General features: G+C 36.2%; 1 protein-coding gene across 1 annotated transcript in view; it reads left to right on the top strand.

Moving 5' to 3' along the window:
• The window catches only part of LOC126284301 (cadherin-23), a 391,034-nt gene that overhangs the window by 327,673 nt on the left and 48,326 nt on the right, over positions 1 to 15,035 (top strand). Inside the window, exons 20-22 of the mRNA XM_049983132.1 lie at positions 8,587 to 8,813; positions 10,018 to 10,144; positions 13,431 to 13,606. Of these exons, the coding sequence (XP_049839089.1) occupies positions 8,587 to 8,813; positions 10,018 to 10,144; positions 13,431 to 13,606 (530 nt within the window). The remainder of the gene's footprint in view (positions 1 to 8,586; positions 8,814 to 10,017; positions 10,145 to 13,430; positions 13,607 to 15,035) is intronic.

Genomic DNA, 15,035 nt, shown 5'->3' with positions numbered 1-15,035 from the left:
CATATATATGTGTGATAGCTAAACTGTTCCCCTATGAATATGAAAAAATTAATGTTTAAAAAGTCTTGTGCACTGTTATTGCTTCAAAAATCATGTACATTTAAGGATGATAGTCACATTCTTCCAAATAAGTGGACTGTAATTACTACTGAAACAAGCTGTAGTGATAAAAATGAAAGTGTGAAGTGTGATGGCAATGAAGTTCATAAACAATGCAGCAGTGGAGCAAACAAAACAACAATGAAACACAGTGACAACAGAACCAAGAATCACTTGCAAGAAAGGTAGACTGTTCTGTTCTTAACAACCACCACAGCAGAAACTGGTGGGTATTTTACAAGACAGTAACAAAGACTTCCAATCAATTGAATAGTAGAACCATCTGAAAGTATTAAAAATTTTGCCAATATCGACATGCAGGAAAAAATAAAAGATGGAAATGAATATGTCATGTGCATATCTGGTGCCAACGATGTTGCAAGAACTGAAGCACAAAATTGGTTAGCAAGCTTGGAAAAGTTCTTAGAACCTAACAAATCTTGAAACACAATAGTTATGATGCCGCCTCACAGGCATGACCTAATATACAGTTTGTGTGTCAGTGAGGAGATATGAAAAACAAACATCAAAATTGAACAAATGTGTGTTTTGTTTCAAAAATGTAAAATAATGGATAAATGCCTACAATAATTCATGGGATGCATCTAAATTTCAAAGGCAAGAAACTGTTATGTGAAAAAAAAATAAGCAAAATTATCACAGAGGAATATGACAAACAAAATTAGCAATCACAAAGGTAACAGGGACACTTTTTTAGAGAAAAATGTAGCAGTTTTATTCTTACACACCAGAATGTTCAGTATATAATGAACAAAACAGAATATTTTGATGTACACCTATATGAATCAAAACCACATTTCTTCATGGTGAGTGAATTAGGTTGCAAGGAAGAGGTAGCATATGGATACTGGCTAAGAAATAATGAAACCATAAACTTGGGTTGTAGAAGGTAACATAAAAGCTGAGAGGTAGTTATTTATAGCAGAAATGATATAGTATGTGAGAAAGTCAAATGGATTGATGATCTGAATAAAGAAATGGTACTTGAGGTTGCAGCAATAAATTTAAAACTAAGTAACAACATTGTGATTGTAACAGTTCTGTATAGGCCACCTGGAAGCAGTACTGAAGAACTTTTCAATTGTATAGAGGACCTACTAGAAAATACATCAGTGCACAAAAGACATGTGCTGTGTGTTGGAGACATCAACATAGAGTCTTTAAATAACAGCAATAATTATTTGCATTAAGTTGACTTACTTCAATGTTATAACTATTACCACATAAACTCAGAACCTACAAGAATTTCTGTAGAAAGATGGATATGCTTTGACCACATCCTCACAAATGTGACAAAGGAAAACATAAACATAATCACCATAGAAAATGACATATCAGACGACAGTCTCTTGGTATGAAAATTTGTGTAATAATTAAAAGTGATACCTGTATGTATGCATAAAAGAAAATTTAATTCTAATAAACTTAAGGGAGCATTAAGCAGTAAAAAATGGGAACCCGTTTACAATGCAACAAATGCAAATGATAAATAGGAAAATTTCTATAAACCGGTCATTAAAACTTTAAATGAAACATGTTGTTGTGGTCTTCAGTCCTGAGACTGGTTTGATGCAGCTCTCCATGCTACCCTATCCTGTACAAGATTCTTCGTCTCCCAGTACCTACTGCAACCTACATCCTTCTAAATCTGCTTAGTGTACCGTATTTACTCGAATCTAAGCCGCATTTTTTTCCAGTTTTTGTAATCGAAAAAACCACCTGCAGCTTAGAATCAAGTGCAAAGTAAACGGAAGTTCTGTAAAACGTTGGTAGGTGCCGCCACAACTAACTTCTGCCATTGAATATACGTAGCGCTACATAGGCATGCTTTTCAGGCACAAAGCTAAATACTGGCGCCAAAACCTCTGCGTCAGTAAATAAATTTAAAAAAAGGTAGAAGACGAGCTTTTTTCTCCGCCCAAGTTCTGACAACTACATTTTCATACATTATCCAACGAAGTAAATACAAATTCTGTATTGTTCATCTTCAGATGTAGCAGCCTTTCAGTGTACTACGAAAATCCGACTGGCAAACTGTTTGGGATGTAGGTCAATATGGCCAACTCTACGTTCTGAATTTTTTCCTACCTGTGACAAGAGATGGTTGCTAATAGGAACTTTTATGAATTGTGAATCACATGCAGTATTCTCTTCACCATAAGAATAATACGAATATAAACATTTTGCCATGTATTCTTTCGTGTTGGCTGCTATCTCATTTAAATCCTGTCTGCCTAATAAACCACAAAACTAGAGTGAGACAATGGCAAATGCAAAAGAATATACATATCATGCTATGATTATATTTATATTATTCTAACACCGAATAGGGATACAGCATGACAACTGACTAGATTTTTAAATCTAAGATGACTCTAGTTTCTGTGCAGAATGTAATGTACTGAAGTGGCATCTGCAAAGATTTTCAAACGGAGAAAAATTTTCGCTAAACTCTCCTTCACAACATCTTCTGTCACACACAGTGTGTTATTTTGTTCTTCTTGATCATTATCAAAGAAGGTAGCAGTGTAAGCAACAACAAATGGCAGTCTCTTGGCATTGTTTCGCTAATGAGATGATTCCTCGCCCTTTTTTTTTTTTTTTTTTTTTTTTTTTTTTTTTTTTTTTTTTTTTTTTTTTTTTTTTTTTTAATTGGAAGCGGCAGTAGCACAAAAGCAAGCCATGCCACGACAGGTTGTAAACACTCATTATCAGAATGTGACAAACAATGCATGACACAGTACAATAATGCATTTTCAGCTTAGAGTGACATAAACACCTATAACAAAGAGAATGGCACTTATCAGATCAAATAAAAATAAGCAATCAATTCAAAGTAGACGAAGTACGTGAAATTGGAAGGGTACCCATATAAATACAGACAGAGCACCTGACACGTAGCAATGGCTACCTGGTAAAGATTAACTGCTAAGCTTACAAATCGAACCAAACTACTCTAGCTGTATCGTCATTCATTCGACCTAAATTGTCTCTCATATTACAATGGACCAACTTTGTTTCGATTTGGAGGTGTGGCCTAAAGGTTTTCTCTCCCCTTGAATTTCGAGTCTTCAAATTTAGATTCGGGAATTTTTTTTTTCCTTGATTTCAAATCTCATTTTTCAGGTGCGGCTTAGATTCGAGTGGGGCTTAGATTCGAATAAATGCGGTATTCATCTCTTGGTCTCCCTCTATGATTTTTACCCTCCATGCTGCCTTCCAATGCTAAATTTGTGATCCCTTGATGCCTCAGAACATGTCCTACCAACCGGTCCCTTCTTCTCATCAAGTTGTGCCACAAACTACTCTTCTCCCCAGTTCTATTCAATACCTCCTCATTAGTTATGTGATCTACCCATCTAATCTTCATCATTCTTCTGTAGCACCATATTTCGAAAGCTTCTATTCTCTTCCTGTCCAAACTATTTATTGTCCATGTTTCACTTCCATACATGGCTACACTCCATACAAATACTTTCAGAAGCGACTTCCTGACACTTAAATCTATACTCAATGTTAACAAATTTCTCTTCTTCAGAAACGCTTTCCTTGCCATTGCCAGTCTACATTTTATATCCTCTCTACTTCGACCATCATCAGTTATTTTGCGCCCCAAATATCAAAACTCCTTTACTACTTTAATTTTCTCATTTCCTAATCTAATTCCCTCAACATCACTCAACTTCATTCAACTACATTCCATTATCCTCGTTTTGCTTTTGTTGATGTTCATCTTATATCCCCCTTTCAAGACACTGTTCACTCCGTTCAACTGCTCTTCCAAGTCCTTTGCTGTCTTCACCTTTTTTTAAAAATTTATTTACTGATGCAGAGGTTTTGGCGCCAGTATTTATCTTTGTGCCTGCAAAGCATGCCTGTATAGCGCTACATATATTCGATGGCAGAAGTTAGTTGTGGCGGCACCTACCAATATTTTTCAGAACTTCTGCTTACATTGCACTCGATTCTAAGCCACAGGCAGTTTTTTGTATTACAAAAACCAGAAAAAAGTGCGGCTTAGGTTCGAGTAAATACAGTAGGCACAATAAGGGGGGAGGGAAAACTATTACAAAATTGCAAGTAAAACCAAGGGTGCAAACCATAGTCCATATTCAGTAGGAACTATCTTTTGTAAGACTTCGATCTGATCTTAAGATAGCTTATTTAAACACTTTAAAGAATAAACCTAAGCAATTACTAAAGAGAAAAGCTATTTTTCATTAGAAGATTTCAGGTTATAATATCCCTTTGTAAAATAGAGTGTATAGAGCATAAGTTTGTTTTTGCATCACAAAAATGATAATTCCTGATCCTCACACACTATATCAATGTATGCATTTATATTTCAAGTTGTAAAGTCTTTGTAAAACAGTGTAAGTAGCATAAGTTTGTTTTTGCAACAAAAATATGATAATTTCTGGCCTTAACTATTTATATCAATATATGCACTTACGTATGTTAACTAAACCTTTATATATGTGAGCTTAAACTGATGACAATGTTCAAAAATTGACTGTTAAATGGACAGCAAACAAAGGAACAAACACACAAACTCTCCATGCAACAGCATTACAGCATGCCAGTAGAGAAGTCAAAACAAAATATCGCATACCATTGATAAAGTGCAGTATTCAGTGTTAATTCTTTTTCTGCATTTGAATGGGGAAAATGCTGCTTCAATTTATGCTAATCTGACGAAAATATACTGTGACAACACATCATCATATGACACAGTAATTAAGTGTTGCAGACACTTCCATTGTGGTCAAACAAGTATGAATGGCAAAGGACAAAATGGCAGACCCTCTCTTTATGAGGAGTCAGAAATCGAAAGAGAAATGGAGACACTAGTGCTCCAAGACTGACATACCAGAATTGAGGCAATAAATGCAGAAAGAGAAAAATCAGTCATTGATCAATTTTAATCCTCTTACAAGATATTTTGAACATGATGCATGGTGGCACCATCTGCTTTCCTTGACTGCACACTCTCTTTCAAAAAGTTCGCCTAACTGCAGCAACAGCAGCAGCAGAAATATTGTGACTTCATACTGATCCAGTTGACTTCTTTTGCTGTCTAATCACAATGGGTGAGTGCTGGTTGTATCACTATGACATCAAGACAAAAGGACCAACATAAGAAGTGGAAACATGGGTTCACCATAAGACATGCTTTTCTTATTTTAACAATAAGAAATTTCTGTTTACACTTTGTACAGAAACCAAATGGTATTCAAGGGACATGAAGGAGAATCAATGGTTGAGAAGTGAATGGGACAGGGCTGTAGCTTATCCATGATGTTATTCGACCTGTACATTGAAAGAGCAGTAAAGCAAACAAAAGAAAATTTTGGAGCAGAAGTTATAATTCATGGAGAAGAAATAAAAACTTTGAGACTTGCATATGAAATTGTAATTTTCTCAGAAATAGCAAAGCACTTGGGAAAGCAGTTGAATGGAATGGACAATGTCTTTAAAGGCGGATATAAGGTGAAAATCAGCAAAAGAAAAGCTAGGAAAAGTGAATGTAAATCACGTGACACTGAGGGAATCAGATTAAGAAAGGAGACACTTAATGTAGTAGATGATTTTTGTTATTATTTGGACAGCAAAATAACTGATGATTGACCAAAGTGCAGAGGATATAAAATGTAGATTGGGAAGGGCAAGAAAATCATTTCTGAAGAAGAGAAATTTGTTAATGTTGAATATAGACTTAACAGTATTATGAAATGGAGAGTTGCTGCTCACCACGTAGCAGAGGTGCTGAGTCACAGATAGGCACAACAAAAAGACTATCACAATAGAAGCTTTCAATCATTGAGGCCTTTGTTTAAAATAGATAACAAACACACATGCAAGATATGACTGCTGAAGCTGCCAGAGGCTGCAGTCATGCTTGTGTGAGTTGTATTTTACGTGTGTGGTCATGTGTGTGTCTGACATTTATTTTCAACGAAGGCCTCGATGGCCGAAAGCTTATAATGCGACAGTCTTTTTGTTGTGCCTACCTGTACCTCAGCATCTCTGCTATATGGTGAGTAACTACCTTTCTCATAATGTTGTTACATTCCATCCTGGATTTTCCATTTTTTTGAGTATAGACTTAAGCGTTTGGAAGAGTTTTCTGAAGATATTTGTATGGGGTCTAGCCATGTATGGAAATGAAATGTGGATGATAAACAGTTTAGACAAGAAGACAATAGAAGCTTTTGAAATGTGATGCTACAGAAGAATGCTGAAGATTATATGGGTATGCCATGTAACTAGAGAGCAGGTGCTGAATAGAATTGGGGAGAACAGTATTTGTGGTGCAACCTGACTAGTAGAATGGATTGGTTGATACAACACATTTTTTGACATCAAGGGGTCACCAGTTTATTATTGGAAGAAAGTGTTGGGGCTAAAATCATAGAGGAAACCAAGCTATGAATGCAGTGAGCAGATTCATAAGTATGTATGTGGCAGTAGTTATTTGGAGATCAAGAGGCTTGCACAAGATAGAGTAGCATGGACAGCTGCATCAAGCCAATAATACCTGTTGCGTAATACCCTGTCTGAGGTCCAGGGTGTTGAATGACATGGCATGTTATTCTGTCAGGAAATGTGATGTATTTTTCATTCCGTGTGAAGTTTCATGTGTGCTTTCATATTTCTACATGAACATCTCAGCAAATAACATACATCAAAAACAGTCAAAACTGATCTGAACTTTGTCTGACCTGAACTGATTCACTTGGTGCCAAACAGACATAATATAAGATGTGTTATTCTAGAACCTCCCAGAACGTTTCACAAACCAAAAATACTAAAATAACTTCTTTTTCGTAGATTACACATCAGATTTAGTTTATTGAAACTCTCCTGAAGATATGTATTTATGTGAAGATTTTTAGTAATAATAGCTGAAAGCAAGGGTTACAAAATTTGCAAATAGAGAAATAGGAAAATTCCTGTTATGTTGCAGTGTTCCTTGCATGTTTATAACATAAAAAATAAAAGTATAAATAGAAACATATTTTTTGTCTCCATTTAAAGTTGAATGATAGAAATCGCAAAAATGATCTAGTTTTGTTTTTAGATCTTTTGCTATTAATTGCTTGCCAACTAATTTTTCATGGACAATGAAAGAGATGCAAGGACAAGAGCATATCAGTGTGTTTGCGACAAAATTTACACTCAATAGTTAGACACATTCATAAACATACACAGTAATGGATTATATACTTTATAAATAAAAACAAGCACAAATCTGGCCAGAATTTATGTGGTATCACGTAATTTGTTAACTGAGCAAAAGTTCCATCAGATGTTGATTTATTATGACCATTATCAGAAACAACAAATATCTGACCATCATTGGGAAAGGTGCTGCTCAGTATGTTTTAGCGACTGCCATGGTTTTATGCTAACAGATTACGCACGTAAGGGTAAAACTGTCAACAGGACCTTCTGCCAAAATCTCCTGAAGAGGTTATGTGAGGCTGTCAAGACAGGAAGCTGTCCAAGTGAGCGTTTTTGATCCACGACAACCTCCCAGCTCACAATACATAGGACACAGTTACATATGCTGCTTCTTTGAGCTATCAAAATTTGCCCTCTCCCAGACATGACAAGGCACTCAGTGGCCTTTCCTGTTTCCTCAGATGAAGAGTTTTGCAGATGAGAAATCTCACTGAACACATTCTTCACTTTTGCATTGCAACCTAGTGTCCTGTTCTTGGTGTCTGTTAGTTCCCTGCCATTACTCTTCAGTGAACAGAAATCTATCCTCATATAAGTAATAAAATTCAGTGCAGAATTTTAAATATATTAATTTTAAAAACATTCAATACACAAGTATTTTGATGATAAACATCACAATTTCAAGTCTCTGTTTCTTAAGATGCCAGTACAGATCTGTTGTAAATTCTTGAGAATAAATGTAATACTGTCAGTTACACTAAGTGTTTGCACTGAGATATCTATTTGGTTGTATTCATTTAGAAATGAATGAATGTGTGTTACAGTGTGTACTTGCACTAGAAAAAGAGTAGTAGTTCAGAAGTTAGTTAAATCTTGGTATTGTTATATGTGCCACATGCCAATGAGTTATTAGTGATTGGTGGCTTTCCTTCATTTTTATTTATTGTAATCTTCCTTTAATAACCACATTTATTACCATCCCATATCTTTCAATGTTCTTTCTTAATTTGGATAATTTCTGGAGAAGAAATCTATTTTTCCAAAATCTTGAGAAGCATGCATTTCATGTTGTTATTGAATTTAGTTATGCTTGATATTTGCTTACTGTAGAATGTATGTTTGTTTGTACCTACATTACATACATGTAATGTGTGCATGTGCACACATTTGCATAGTTTTATTTAGCCACTGTATGGTATCTATAATTTTTTTTTGGTGTACATTTCAGCATTTTATGGCAAGTTGCTGTTGAGATGTAATACACTTTAAAAATTCTTGCAGGGCTATTTGAAATCAACCAAACAACAGGTGAAATCAGGACAAAGAGACAGCTGACAGGCAAGGGTCGCACAGACCCGTATCAGCTGATAGTACGCGCACAAGATGAAGGAAGTCCAGCTCTGAGTTCTGATGTTCCATTAAGCATTTTCATAGGCGATGTATTTACCAATGATGGTGTTCCCATATTTGTTCGACCAACTCTTGATGAAGTTGCATATGTTTCAGAGGTATGAAATAGAAATAATAAGCTGTGTCTTCACTCTATCATTTAAAATAAGAATGGTAATTGATATTTAAAAGGACAAAAATAATGAATTTTTCTATCAGAAGATACAAGAATAGAGCCTGGTACGTGATCACTCAATAATTATTATATGGATAAGAATTAAACTTACACTACTTTTCCACATAGTTTTTCACAAACTTTTAGTAATTAATAACATAACTTTCTGATCTCTTTAATTCAGTGTTGAAGTACCCTTGGTGTTCCTTTTTTGTGGTAGAAATTGATTCTCCATAGAAATTCTATGAACTGGCTGAAAAAGTGAAAACTGAATGGCATGAGCCTGGGATTGTAAGCTAGATCTGACATGTCCGAACTTAAATTTTCAATCATCTCTTGCATTTCATGGTCATTATCATGTGAGCATTATTTGACAGCAGGTAGGCACACTTTTTGAGAGAGAAGCATGTTGTTTTCTTCTTATCACTGCTTTCACTTTATGTTGACACATGTTAACACTTGATTATCTCACTGTCAAGATAGTAACCATAGACATTAAAACATAGAAAGGGAACAAAGATCAGATTTTAATGTCCCGCTAGCTAAGAGCACAGATTTGGGTTAGCAAAAGCCTGGGGAAGGGAATGGGTTATGCCTTATTCAAAGGAGCCAGCCTGGCATTTGCCTTAAACAATTTATGGAAACTGCAGTAAGCTTAAATCTGGATGGCTGGATGTGAATTTGAACTGCTGTCCTCCTGAATATGAATCCAGAGTGTTACCTATACCTTCTCTCTGTCAGAAGCCAACTGTGTTACATTTCAGCCACTACTTGTACTTTGTGTGGTTTTGTAATATTGTGAAATTAGGCCAGTAGGATGGAGTGAAAGCGAAGAGCAGGCCTGATATTGCTAATAGGTTTCTTTCAAATTCAGTCATGTGAGGTGTGTTCTGTAGCTGCCAGTCTTACATTCTAATGTACTATGACTTTCTGAATTTTTTGTGATAGATTATTCTTGTCTTTTTCACCTCTCCTATTTTTTATGTGTATAGGTACAATACAAGATGAAAATATGTCTGAATATTGATGTAATGTGACTATCGATAAACTATCAAACTTTCATTATCTTCATTTTATGTCAGTAGCTATCATTTAATCTATGAAATTCAAGCTTCATACATTAATTTGAAATAAAATGTCTGTTGCAGAATTCCACTATAGGTTCTCCTGTGTTCCATGTTCAAGCTACTGATCCAGATGATCCCAACTCTCCCAATGGAATGATATTCTACAAATTCCTTCATAGTGGGGCTGAATATCAAGCTTTTAAAATTGGTATGTACAATTCTAATATATAGTATGCATATTTACAGGAAGGTTGTAATTAAACTTTCACTATCTGAGCCGTGTAGCCAGAAAACTATTTACCGTATGGATACCCAACGTTACTGGAATGATGGCTAGATTGTCTGCTGCAGGATTTGCATTGTTAGTTGTGCTAGTGTCATGACTTGTCATTAGGTGCTGGTATTGGTATGGTGACATAAGATTGAAACACAAGCATCATTGTGCATTACAGTTGCAGGCATTGAACATGTGCCTGGAGAAAGTGAGAAGGGCTTTATCCATAAAATTGATATATAGAAACATCATCAGTGGCACTGCTCTTTGTAAGTATCAATGCATTAAAGGAATACAGAGAAGTCCTCTGTCTGCACGAGGGTTAAAGAACATGATTCAGAAGTTTGGTGATTAGGGAATTACTTGTGGGAGAGGCCAATAGCCAGTGGTGCCACAAATTGTTGAAGAAGTTACTGTTGCCATGGCTAAGAATGATGGATGCAATATTTGATCCTGAAGCAGTGCATGAGCTATGTCATGGCAGCTAAACATTCCACAGTCCACTGTTGTTTCAGGTTGCAGTAGAGCAATCACTAGTGCAGTTCCCTGCTGTCATTGCACTGAACAACATTTGTAACCTGGAATGAAAACATTATACACAATCAACAAATGTTACCTCTCCATGTGAAATTAAAATATGCTTCTTTCAATAGTTTATACATTATTTCTCTTTAGCTTGTGTTTACAGCTGTTTCCACAAGAGTTTCATTGCCCTAAGATCACTTGTTTATCATGGGGGCCCTCTTAAGCAGTAAAAGTTTAATTGTAACCATCTTGTACATTCAAAAATTTGTCTAGTAACAATGTATAACTACAAATAATAAATTATTATATGTAAAGGGAGATTCTCTACTATTTTGGAAATAGGAAAGAGGGACAGAATTGAACAATTGTGATACAACTGCAGTGAATATGGCTCATTTGTTCTGTACATTTGAGTGATATGGAATGGAGCAGTTTTAAAAGCTATTCAATGTAACCTGATGTAAAACAGGGAATTGAAAATATGCTGCATTCTATATAAGGCATTAACGAGCAGCTCAGTTATCAAAGCTATAGTTCACACTTGTTAAGATCATGAAATTATATTGACCTATAAGCAGGCCCCCGGAGTAGACAACATTCCATTAGAACTACTGACGGCCTTGGGAGAGCCAGTCATGTCAAAATTGTACCAGCTGGTGAGCAAGATGTATGAGACAGGTGAAATACCGTCAGACTTCAAGAAGAATATAATAATTCCAATCCCAAAGAAAGCAGGTGCTGACAGATGTGAAAATTACCGAACTATCAGTTTAATAAGTCACAGTTGCAAAATACTAACGCGAATTCTTTATAGACGAATGGGAAAACTGGTAGATGCTGACCTCGGGGAGGATCAGTTGGGATTCCGTCGAAATGTAGGTACACGTGAGGCAATACTGACCTTACGACTTATCTTAGAAGAAAGATTAAGAAAAGGCAAACCTACGTTTCTAGCATTTGTAGACTTAGAGAAAGCTTTTGACAATGTTAACTGGGAAACTCTCTTTCAAATTTAGAAGGTGGCAGGGGTAAAATACAGGGAGCGAAAGGCTATTTACAATGTGTACAGAAACCAGATGGCAGTTATAAGAGTGGAGGGGCATGAAAGGGAAGCAGTGGTTGGGAAAGGAGTGAGACAGGGTTGTAGCCTCTCCCCAATGTTATTCAATCTGTATATTGAGCAAGCAGTAAAGGAAACAAAAGAAAAATTTGGAGTAGGTATTAAAATTCATGGAGAAGAAATAAAAACTTTGAGGTTTGCCGATGACATTGTAATTCTGTCAGAGACGGCAAAGGACTTGGAAGAGCAGTTGAACAGAATGGACAGTGTCTTGAAAAGAGGATATAAGATGAACATCAACAAAAGCAAAACGAGGATAATGGAATGTAGTCAAATTAAATCGGGTGATGTTGCGGGAATTAGATTAGGAAATGAGACACTTAAAGTAGTAAAGGAGTTTTGCTATTTAGGAAGTAAAATAACTGATGATGGTCGAAGTAGAGAGGATATAAAATGTAGACTGGCAATGGCAAGGAAAGCGTTTTTCAAGAAGAGAAATTTGTTAACTTCGAATATAGATTTATGTATCAGGAAGTCGTTTATGAAAGTATTTGTTTGGAGTGTAGCCATGTATGGAAGTGAAACATGGACAATAAATAGTTTGGACAAGAAGAGAATAGAAGCTTTCGAAATGTGGTGCTACGGAAGAATGCTGAAGATTAGATGGGTAGATCACATAATTAATGAGGAAGTGTTGAATAGGGTTGGGGAGAAGAGAATTTTGTGGCACAACTTGACGAGAAGAAGGGATCGGTTAGTAGGACATGTTCTGAGGCATCAAGGGATCACAAATTTAGCATTGGAGGGCAGCGTGGAGGGTAAAAATCGTAGAGGGAGACCAAGAGACGAATACACTAAGCAGATTCAGAAGGATGTAGGTTGCAGTAGGTACTGGGAGATGAAGCAGCTTGCACAGGATAGAGTAGCATGGAGAGCTGCATCAAACCAGTCTCAGGACTGAAGACAACAACAACAACAACAACTATAAGCAGTCAAACTTTCAACTTAGTTCAAGCTTACAAAAAAGTGAGGTACAGAATAATTGAAAATTTGCTTCCACCAGTATTAATATTTTGTGCCTTATGATCAGAGAAATTGAAGTCTATATTGAGACTACAAGTATGTGTTCTCTCACACCATCCACAAATGGAATTGCAGAGGGGGATGGAGGCTGAATTGGTTTACCCTGTTCCACACATCATAAGGTAGAGCACTGAATACAAATTTAAATATTGATGTAAAGAATGGGGGTTAATGCACAGAATAACAATGCATGATGAAAATCAGCTATGATATATGTCAGCATGGGACAAAATTGTAAGACAGAGAAATTAGAAAAGATGAAGAAGACAGTTAAGAGCACAGATATCTATTTTCTTGTGGGATATGTGCCTATCCCTTTTGCTAATGCCAATAAGCAACAGTAATCTAATTTCCTGCAAAGTCCACTATGTCATTTGTTGTGTATGGTTCAATATTCGTTCTTCAATTCTTCAACCATGCTGTCAGAAATTTTAAAACATTATTTTTTCTTCAAACAATATTTTTTAAACAATTCAAATTGATAAAAACAATAGTATTTACAGTTTTTTATGATCTGAGACATTACAGAACTTTACTTATATATGCATACAGATCGGCTGACAGGACTGATCACAACACGCACATTACTTGATCGTGAATCCCAAGATAGTTACGAACTACAGTTGGTAGTGCAAGACAATGGAGATCCACCACAGCAGGCCACAAGATTACTGAGAGTGAAGGTTACTGACATTGATGACCATCCACCACTGTTTCAGAGAATGCTGGTATGTATATTACAATAGTAAACAGTGTGAAGTAGAGATCACTTGGGTAATGAAATATGTTAGTCATGCCATCAGAGCCAATGACTTCCCCAACTTCCACAGTGGTAAGAATTACAACAACAATTAATATCATGTTTGACATCCTGATGAACACAGTTAAAATCTGAAGAAATTGGTATTGCATTATCCATGAAGACTGTGTCAAAAGGACATTGCACTTGAGAAGACTGTAAATTTGCAAGTAGATGGAATGGATGATGGTATTTACTTTCAGGTAGCGAAATTCCACTACTGGCAAAAAATAGATTAAAAAAAACTCTAGCTTTCACAGCTCTTATTTTGTTCATCAGGAAGGACTGAGTTATATGTTTGGGAAGGAGGGGAAAATTGTTCAGGCCATGACTGAGAGAAACCCTCCTGTGTTTGTCTTGCCTTCTCCTCACATCAAGTGGGTATTCCTCCAAATCTGGGGTCTGTATGGTCTGCACCTCCTTCCCAAACCTATTCTCCATTCCCTTCTGAAGAAGGAACTTGTGAAAGCTAGGGATACTTCTTTTCACTTTTTGATGTATCTCTCAGCAGCACTGGAGTTTTGCTTTCTGAGATAAATGACGGTCAGCTGTTCCACCTTCTGAGTTACAGTGATGACATATCCATCATCATCATCATCATCATCATTATTTTTAAAGGCTAGTCCTTGTCACAGCAGTCATAATTGTCTCTCCTGTGCTGAGCATTTGAAGTCAGTGTACTGCTTGAATTCAAGTCCATTCATCACAGCATCCAGATGATTGTTCCATGGTCTTCTTCTTCCTTTCTTCTCTAAAATGTTTTTCTTCCAATATGGTGGTCAAGAATCCATTGTGCCATATCATTTGACCAATGAATTTTGTTTACATCTTTTCTATAGTAGTAATCAGTTCCTTTGTTTCATCTACTCCCATGAAGACCCACTTGTTTAACTTTTTGTCTTTTCTCTTATTTTCAGCATCCTTCTCCTCTGCTTCTAGGAATTGTGTATCCTGTTTCATTAGGATTCATGTTTCACAGCTATATAACAAAACATCCCAGAAAATGTTTTTATGAACTATTTCCCAGTTTTGATATTTACATGCCTGCTTTTCAGGAACTGTTTCTCGTTACTGAAGACCTGTGTAGTGAGGGTGATTGTTGAACTTATTTCCATGGTGTAGCTATTGTGTGGAGTGGAACAACTTGTAATAAAATATATGTAAGTGATAGGTCACTGCTCACCAAAGAGAGGAGGCCAGTCAGGCAGAGGTGGTGGGAAATAACAGGGGCTTTGTGCTTGTGTCTCTTAATTAAAATTAAGGACTTTGCCTGAAAGCTGTTTTACTTTCCATCTTTTCTACACATCTGTCTGTGCTGCTCAGTGCCTTTTCTATTTAATTGGTAGTGACTTATCTCC

This window comes from Schistocerca gregaria, chromosome 8 (assembly GCF_023897955.1).
Source record: "Schistocerca gregaria isolate iqSchGreg1 chromosome 8, iqSchGreg1.2, whole genome shotgun sequence".
Classification (NCBI taxonomy): Eukaryota; Metazoa; Arthropoda; class Insecta; order Orthoptera; family Acrididae; genus Schistocerca; species Schistocerca gregaria.
This window is presented reverse-complemented; position numbering and strand designations above follow the sequence as displayed.